The 9937-nt window shown below is 39.5% G+C and overlaps 1 protein-coding gene across 1 annotated transcript; it reads left to right on the top strand.

The window, feature by feature from the left end:
- Positions 1-1694: 1694 nt before the first annotated feature.
- On the top strand, positions 1695-6422 carry pde6d (phosphodiesterase 6D, cGMP-specific, rod, delta; the record flags this gene model as incomplete). Its single annotated transcript, XM_046041523.1, has 3 exons — positions 1695-1839; positions 3798-3903; positions 4370-6422. Coding segments are annotated over 3 exons (333 nt in total), but the record flags the coding sequence as incomplete, so codon positions are not given.
- Positions 6423-9937: the final 3515 nt, after the last annotated feature.

The following is a 9937-nucleotide window of genomic DNA, read 5'->3' as shown; positions in this document are numbered from 1 at the left end:
GCTAGATCAAATGAATGATGCATCTTTGATATTATTTGATAATTTTTAAACAAGTAATATTCATACTGTTTGAAATAAATAAACTGTTTCATAGTAGCCTATTTCAGTTTTCTGGGAAAGGAATTAAAGGCCTGTCCCATATGGATGCCGAATTATCTCATTAGCCTTCCAAGCTAATGAGGTAATTCTTTTGGATTTAATGTACAAATGAAATGCTTGTAATTATACAGAAAGGAGGTGGTTTTCATGTTGCCTTTTATGTTAATTTTTACATCAAAACTGCTTAGTGCTGCACCATTAGTGTAAAATCATTGTGGAGAGAATCAAAACTAATCACATGAATTTTCACAGATCTAATGGTTTTAATTCAAACCTAGTAGACTTCTTTTGCAAGTTTAGCTTTTGGGGTGTAGTTAATTCAAAATCTGCTCTAGATTTTCAAACTTATTATTCACAGATATACAGACAGATAATAACAATGTTCCAAAATTATGTGGAGTTACATATTTCTTTATTGGAAAACATAATCCATCTTCCAAAATACAATCTTATTTTTTTACATTATACCACCCTGTGAAATCATGTTTTAAACCCCATGGACATTATTTTTATTATTATTTGTACATGTACCTGCTTTGCACCTGCCTCAACTTCTCCCTGCACACACTCACACCTTTACCTCTGGTCTCACTGCAAAAACACTTTCTCCGCCTGTCAATGTCATTGTCCATCCTGGTGTTTTATTGTTGAAATCATCCAATGCCAATTTTGTAGACATCACTCAACCCTAATTTGAATACATAATTTTGTGACATTTTGTGCATTTCCTTTTCTTTTTTTGATGTTGTGATATAGGTGTTAAATTTCATTCATAGTCGTCTTAAAAAGGTTTTAAAAAGTCTTAAATTTGACTAGGTGAAACCTGCAGAAACCCTGTTTTAGCATTAAATCTGTGAAATGAACCATGCCATATCTCAGCTAGAAGGTGTTGCTGTGGCTTTTATCTTTTAACTGCTTGGAATAATGACTTTAATTATTAACATTAGACTATTTATGTACATAAAAAAGGTTTATATAGCAGGTTTAAAGGAGAATAGAAATTCTCAATATAGTTAGTTTAATTAGACAAATCATTTTACATATTGTTAACAAAAAGTTCTCTAAACATCTGTGCAGACATCACTGGGGTTGCTGGATGTCAGCATTTTCACTTCATGATTATAAATTAATAAACAAATCATAATGTACAGTACAATGCAGTGGTCCCTAGTTGGCAATGAGAAGTCAATTAACAGGCTCTCTGAGAGAAAATTGTGTTCAAAAATACAGTGACGAGTTTTTAGCATGTGAGGTGGCTGTCTTTTAATAATGAAGGTAATGATAATTTCTACAGATTTTAAGCATTTGGTTAGAGAATGCCTTGAAAAAGTTTCAATGTTTAAATAGGGCTAGCATTTGTAATGTGTATATAGTCAAAGGCCTCTTTCAGCATGTGGTAGTCAACAAGTGTCAGACACTTTCAGTTCAATGGAAACATGCAAAGCTTAAAGGGGAAAAGCTAACCTACAAACAAAATGGGTTGCTTTTGAAAACTCTGAACAAAGTTGCAAGCCTTGAATCCATAGCTCTGCCAGCGAACCTCCATTGTACGCATTAAACTAATTTGGTCTTGTTCTCGACAGAATTGTTTATAGTTTATCACTGTCTCTCCAGCTCGTGTCCCAAAGAAGATCCTGAAGTGTAAGGCAGTGTCCAGAGAACTGAACTTTTCCTCCTCAGAGAAACTGGAGAAGTTCAGACTGGAGCAGAAAGTTTTCTTCAAAGGGCAGTGTCTAGAAGGTAATCAACCAAAACACTGAACAGGAACAAGATCCCGAAGGTCAGTCAGGTAACCTTTGGAATTTTGGAATACTGTTTTAACGAGTGGCTCCCCGTTTTGTTTGCTCTCATGACCACAGGTGATGTGATGTGATGTACATTCCTGCTAATGGTTTCACACTATTCCACCGATATAGTAGTAACAGTAACATGACAAGAAACACAGCAATGCAACAACAAAAGGTAGGGAAGAAAAAGACTAGCAGGTTAACAAGGAGGTAAATACTATGTTTGAAAATTGTCGAAACCCCGGCTTTAAATTTACATTTATTCATTTAGCTGACGCTTTTTGTCCAAAGCGACTAACAATTGTTGTATATGTCAGAGGTCGCACGCCTCTGGAGCAAGTAGGGGTTAAGTGTCTTGCTCAGGGACACAATGGTAGATTGAACCCGGGTCTCTCACACCAAAGGCATGTGGTTTATCCATTTAACATATTTGATAGACCTCAAGGATCCACACAGTGTGTTTTGATGAGAAACACGACTGAATGAATGGAAACATGACTATTGTTTGTTTTAAGAGAAAACTCATCAGGACACCTTTAATAAAGTAGACAGTCAGTTTTGGACTCTGGACATTATACATTACAAGTCAGTGTACCATCAAAATGATTTTGAAGCTGTTATTTTAAGATAACAAATACTACATTATGTTATAATTATTAAAAAACAAGCAGCTGTTAAATTAATCAAGACATGACTCACTAGTTTGTCTTGATATCAGTCAATTAAAGGTCTTGTGTGTAATATATAGGAAGATCTATGGACAGGAATGCAATATAATATACATAACTATGTTTTCAGTGGTGTATAAAGTCCTTACATAGTGAACCATTATGTTTTTATTACCTTTAGAATTAGCCATTTCTATCTACATACACCACGGATCCCCCTTACGTGGAAGTCGCCATTTTTCAACTGCAGCCCAAACAGACAAACTTCTCAACAGAGCTAATTTTGTCTCTACGTTGAATGCATATAAGTAGAAGAAGAAGAAGGCAGCTGGTTTATTAGAAGTAAGAAGAGACCTAAATTTTGGACAAATAGAGGACCACACGTATTATTTGGCACAAGAGTGCGTCGGCCACAGTAGGTTCTCCTGCGCGCTTGTAAAGGGAGGGGTGGGCGGTGAGTGAGCCGTTGGTTGCAATTCACAACCCTTACCACCAGATGCCACTAAAACCTACACACTGAACCTTTAATAAATCTTCATTGGAAATTGCAGTCAGATGACATCAGCCATGAAAATCACAGTGAATAAACAAAAATAACAAACACTGACAACAGTCAGGCAGGTAAAAGAAAAGAGAGGAAAATAATCAAATTTGATTTATTTAGTACAGACAGAAACCGTACAAGATGAACCTAGATTGTATCCCGTAAGCCAAACTTGTGTGGAAAGAGTTCCATTCACAGTGATGTTGGGTCAAAATGATGTTAGTGATAGAGTGCTTGGTTCCCTAAAATGTGTCATAAGATAGAGCAGTTGCGTTATTACCCTTAGATCTTCAAACCTCTGCCCCACCTTACTGGTAATGTTTTAAAGCACACTGGCGCCAAGTTATTATGGGAGGGTTAGAAAAGTACAGGACTATTGGCTCCAATAGCCAACAGACAGCTCACATAGTTGTGATCTTTTGTAGTTGTCAGTGTTGTCACTTCTTCGTTACTGTGTGTTTGGAGTGCTGTCCCTGCTGTACAGAGGCGAGGTTACAGAGAGCCCCAAGAGGCAGCACACAATTGAAACCAACACAACATGTTTATGTTGCTGGTTTCCACCAGAGAGGGAAAAACTATCTGGAACAGTATTTGGACCATTGTGGTACACTCACACACTATATTAAGCCACATAATAATGATGTTTTGTGTTGTTAAGGCAGCGCTGTGCTCTTTGTCTGTCTGTGTTTCTCTGTGCAGAATGGTTCTTTGAGTTTGGTTTTGTTATCCCCAACTCCACCAACACATGGCAGTCTCTAATAGAAGCAGCTCCAGAATCCCAGATGATGCCAGCCAATGTTTTAACGTGAGTCTCCACAAATGATCTTCATTTCTCTGTTTTAAGTTCCTGTACTTCTGACACATACAATAGCCTATATCTAATGTCTCATCTCTACAATTTTATCGTATATAGCTGTGATTCAATTTTAATCAAACCCAGTTATAACTAACCAACATACAGTGATACAGAAACAAGATTACATGTTAGTTAAAGGTTATAGGTGCCCTCAGTTTAAGTTTGACATTGAAATGAAGTTGATTAGATAATGTGTTTTAAAATTGACAGGAATGAAAAGAATTAAGAGCCAAGTTGTAATCAACTGAACTCTTCCTTTAACTTTGTTGATTCTTGAAATCAACAATCAGTAAAAATTCATAGATTCATTGTAATGTTATATACTGTACATACTTTTTTACGGCAGTGATAGTAGTGAAATTGTCTGAGAGATTTGGTAGCTCAGTTAAAGCTGACACGTGTCTTTGTATTGCAGTGGTAATGTGATCATAGAGACCAAGTTCTACGATGATGACCTCCATGTCAGTACCTCCAGGGTACGACTTTTCTACGTCTGACCTTTGACCCCTTACACCTGACTCTACCTTCCAAAATGCTGATGTCCTGCCAAGGTCTATAAATTACCAAGGTTAGCTACAATTTGCAGCAGTAAACAGCTCATTGCCGACTTGGGATCAGCACATTTGGGTGAAACACAGCTGTGGTCCCACAGTGAAAGAAGTGAGCTTTGTGTATGGTTGTTCTCTTGTTTTGTGTTGACCTGAAAACGTCTTCTAGACCTTGAGAGGAGAGGAAAGAGGAGGAGAAAGCTCTATGTTGCATCCTCTGTTCCAAGATCTTCTCTCTGCATTTCTCCTCCAAAATGCTCCACTGTAAATACATTACAACTGATCTCAAGTCAGCCAGGGAAACACGATTGAAATGACACGAATTATGGTTTTTTAAAATTCTGCCCTCTCTCACTCCAAGGTTGCATTTACTCAGGAACATACAGAAACCGTACAAGCGTACCAGACCTGTAACCTGTCTGATCTTCTCCTTTCTGTCTAAACATGGAAACACTGCTCTCTGTGTGTCAGCCGTTTAAACACAAGCAACATGTCAGTGTCATGGGAAGATGTAGCTAAGTGTCTCTTTTTAGCTACGTTCAAAAGTTCTTCATCATAAAACATTTCCTTTAGCTGTGTCCCATTCCAGAGGCTACCTCGTGTCAGTTTATCATCATAGGTAAATAAGGCTGTCCCCTGTTTACATTTGTAGAACCTCAAGATCCACGGTTCAGTTTTGTGTTTCTATTTATTATCAGAGAAATGGAAATTATACAGATTTATTTGAACACATTTACTTTGTCTGCCAACAACTCAACACTGAAAGGTGGTCTCTGTGAGGCCAAGTACTGCTCATGTAGTTTTAGTCCTCTGAAGGAAACACCTTTGCAGGCAGCCTCTGCAGCGGGGCACAGCTTCTAACCCTTTCCTGTATTCTGACTCTGAACTAGTTTAGAACAGTAATTTTTAGTGTAGTGTGAGGGACGACTAAGCGCCTGTTTTTATTCTAGTCCACCACAAGAGCAGCTGGTTTAACAGGATTGCTTCTTGTCTGTTGTTTGGAATGAAAACCTGCACACTGTTGTCATGATGACATATTTGAAAAGCGCTGTGTCTGAGGAACATTCATCAGTAAAGGTGGTGGTAGTGGGGGGGTTTGTTACATTCATTTATGTGCTAGTACTTGACTTTCAGAGGTATACTTTATTTAAAATATTCAACTAAATCATCATTAGGTGTAGACCGAAACATGCATAAATGATTATTTCTTTTTTACAAATTTATCCCAACTAGACCCAGATGTTAAACAGCCGCTTAAAGTTTTTAATGCAGCTCTGCTCTGTACATCCTGACTAGATTTTTAACTTTGAATTTCCCTCCACTACACTACATTCATGTCATGTTTGTTTTTTCTTAGCTGCTAACTGAGCTGTGTAAAATAGATTTGTGTTTTAATATGACAGGATCTGTGAATTAAAGTCATCCAATGTTACATGCACGTGTGTGAGCTGATCATGTTTGACCCCTCAAAACCCTTTAACATAGTGACAAAAGTGCATTGTCATCTTGCAAAAACAGCTATATTCTGAAAACCTGAGATTTTGGAAACACAAGGGGACTGTTGTCGGTCAAATCATATTTGGTTATTTTTGAATTATAAACACAGTGTGACTACATCTGTTTAGGTTCAGCTAATTCTTGAAGGCTTACTTGTACTGATGTTAATTGATACAAGGAACCACCCCTGTGGTTTAGTTGAGACAGGTTATTTTGTAGATAGTAGAACATATTTAAGGGAGTTTTTGTTTGTCAGTAAAGAGGGAAGATGTGTATGATGTAGTATTAAGTTTGACTTGTGTTCCATATTCCTCACTTCAGCCAAGTTAACTATAAAGGTGGTTGTTGTTTTCTTTGCAACTTGTGGAGTTACATGTGTCTCATGGTTGCATGGTGTAAATAAATCACTTTTTTAGTCTTTGACGTTGTCTCTGAGTCTCTCTTCTATCACCTTCCTAGTCACTGGTCAGGCTTCCCCAAAAATAATAATAATAATAATAATCCTTATTTGTAGAGCACTTTTCAAAAACAAGTTACAAAGTGCTTTAACAAGTGTAAAGTGTAAAAATGGGTTTTAACATGTATGTTGGCTGTTAATCATTTTGATGAAGAAACTGAAATTATTAGCAGTCTATTATTGTAATCAGTGACGTGAAGGACAATTTTGAGGTACTTGTACTTCACTTGAGAGTTTCCATTTTCTGATGCTTTATTCCTCAGAGGGCAACGTTGTACTTCTTACTACTTCTACATTAATCTGACAGATACAGTTACCGATTACTTTACAGATTAAGATTTTACATAAAAAACATATAACAAACTATATAAAGTAGTTAAAATTAGTTGCTACTTAGGCCAGTGCACCAGTAATAATAAAATCCTAAAAAATAACAATGAAAGAGATCAATCTGCACAGAATTTGCCTCCTTTTCTTCATGTAGTAAGCACATATTAAAAGTAATGAGGGGCGTTTCACTGAGCAACTATGGGTGTTTGAAGGGTCGGATATGGAGCTCCCTCACATGCGCCACATTTCAGGTTGATTGTGATTTATAAAGGGAACCTTACAGGTGTGCGCACGCACAGATTTATAAGTCTGAATATTTTTTGCCATACACCATTTTTGGGCGCACATACACTTTTAGGGAGGATTTTACGCACAGTTTTATAAATGAGGCCCCAGGTGCATCAGGAAAGAGAGCCAAAAGATGACACAATGCTTAGAAAAAGAGCTAAATAAGGAGGTCCAAAAGAAGTTGAAAATCAGTTGTTACATGACCGTCACGTCAACTCAGGTCTCTGTTCTAGTAACAGAATGGGACTATATTTTGCATCGATCTCTGACCCTCTCTGATGAAACTTTTGTACTCTAATTGGTGTCTGTTTTTGCTGAAAATAAACATGTTGGGAAAGGTTCAAGCTTTTAAGTATTGAATTTTTTACACAATGATCATTACACAGCCATTTCTTTACTGTGTCCACTATATTGTTGGTCTCCTTCATGGCCTAGAACCTTCTCTCTTGCCTTTTATTTTTCTCCTCATGAATAAGACAGACTAGTCAACTGGATGCAGAGTTAAACACTCACCAGCCACTTTATTAGGTACACCTGTTCAGTTGCTTGTTAACACAAATAGCTAATCAGCCACATGGCAGCAACTCAATGCATTTAGGCATGTAGATGTGGTCAAGACAACTTGCTGAAGTTTAAACCGAGCATCATAATGGGAATGAAAGGGGATTAAAGTGACTGAACTTGGCATGGTTGTTGGTGCCAGACGGGCTGGTCTGAGTATTTCGGAAACTGCTGATCTACTGGGATTTTCATGCACTACTATCTCTAGGGTTTACGGAGAATGGTCCTAAAAAGAGAAAATATCCAGTGAGAGGCAGTTGTGTGGACGCCTTGTTGATGTCAGAGGTCAGAGGAGAATGGGCAGACTGGTTTGAGATGACAGAAAGGCAACAGTAACTCAAATAATCGCTTGTTACAACCAAGGTATGCAGAATACCATCTCTGAACGCACAACAGGTCGAACCTTGAAGCAGATGGGATACCGCAGCAGAAGACCACACCGGCTGCCACTCCTGTCAGCTAAGAACAGGAAACTGAGGCTACAATTTGCACAGGCTCACCAAAACTGGACAATAGAAGATTGGAAATATATGTGGCCTGGTCTCGATTTCAGCTGCGACATTCAGATAGTAGGGTTAGAATTTGGCATAAACAACATGAAAGCATGCTGCCTTGTATCAATGGTTCAGGCTGGTGGTGGTAGTGTAATGGTGTGCAGGATATTTTCTTGGCTCACTTTGGGCCCCATTGTACCAACTGAGCATCGTTTAAACACGACAGCCTACCTGAGTATTGTTGCTGACCACGTCCATCCCTTTATGACCACAGTGTACCCATCTTCTGATGGCTACTTCCAGCAGCATAATGCACCATGTCACAAAGCTCAAATCATCTCAAATTGGTTTCTTCACATGTCAATTAGTTCACTGTACTCCAATGGCCTCCACAGTCACCAGATCTCAATCCAATAGAGCACCTTTGGGATGTGGTGGAATGGGAGATTCTCATCATGGATGTGCAGCTGACAAATCTGCAGCAACTGCGGGGTGCTATCATGTCAATATGGACCAAAGTCTCTGAGGAATGTTTCCAACACCTTTTGAAGAATTAAGGCAGGTCTGAAGGCAAAAGGAGGTCCAACCCTATACTATCAAGTTGTACCTAATAAAGTGGCCAGTGAGTGTAGATATAAAGTTTTACAAGTTCGCCTTGCACAGTATTTGTCACCAACTTGTAAACACGGTAAGCTAACGATCATTGCTTGGTTGTTACCAAGTGGCAACCATCTGTTCTCCTGGGTGAAGCCAACCCGGTAGTCCCTAAAACTGCAATTCATGGAGTGGCCACTTGAGCCTGGCTCCAGAAAGGAGTCTATCTCCATAGACCCCAATGTTAAAATGCAATAAAAAACATATTTAAAACCTGGTACAAAAGATGGTTTTTGTGTATATTGCTAATTTTGCCCTTCATGACAACTGTGAGTGGGGTGACATTTTTTACTTTTTAACTCACCTGTTAAAATTATATTAATCAGAATCAGAAATACTTCAAAAGAATACAGAAATTCTTTTGTCACAATTGCATACTTGTCAAAGGTAGATAGATAAAGAGTATATAAGAGTATAATAAATATAAAATATAAAGACAAAGGATCTGCAGGGGCACATGCTGTGGTCTGCCAGTCAGGTAGTCAACAATCCAGGACACGAGGGGGGCATCCACCTGTCAGCTTGTCACCCAGCAGTGGTGTTGAAAGCACTGGAGAAGTCAAAAAACATGACCCTCACAGTGCTTGGCGGCTTGTCCAGGTGGGCGTAGGTGCGGTTGAGCAGGAAGATGATGGCGTCCTCAACTCCCAGTCGGGGCTGGTAGGTGAACTGGAGGGGGTCCAGAAGATTGCTGACCATGGGCTGCAGCTGATCTAGAACCAGTCTCTCCAGGGTCTTCATAATGTGGGAGGTCAGTGGCACAGGTCTGTAGTCCTTGGAGCTATTAGGACGTGACGTCTTTGGCACAGGAACAAGGCAAGATGTCGTCAACAGCACAGGGACCCTTTGGAGACTCAGGCTCAGTTTGAAGACATGGTGAAGGACTCTACATAGCTGGGGGGCACAGGCTTTGAGCACCCTGGGACGGACACCATCAGGGCCTACAGCCTTGTTGGAGTGGAGTCTTCTCAGTTGTCTTCTCACCTGGTCAGCAGTGAGGCACACAGAGGTCACAGTTGGGGGAGGCGGAGAGGAGGAGTCGTCAGGCTGGAGAGAGCTGTTAACCTGAGAGCCGGAGGGGGGGGGGGGGTTGGGGTCTCTCAGGAGGGTGGGGGACAGTGAGGGGGAGGAGGGGGGAGTAGTGGGGTTGGAGG

The sequence above is a fragment of the Micropterus dolomieu genome, unplaced genomic scaffold, assembly GCF_021292245.1.
Source record: "Micropterus dolomieu isolate WLL.071019.BEF.003 ecotype Adirondacks unplaced genomic scaffold, ASM2129224v1 contig_4820, whole genome shotgun sequence".
Classification (NCBI taxonomy): Eukaryota; Metazoa; Chordata; class Actinopteri; order Centrarchiformes; family Centrarchidae; genus Micropterus; species Micropterus dolomieu.
The sequence above is the reverse complement of the archived record's forward strand: the minus strand, read 5'-3'. Positions and strand labels throughout refer to the sequence as shown.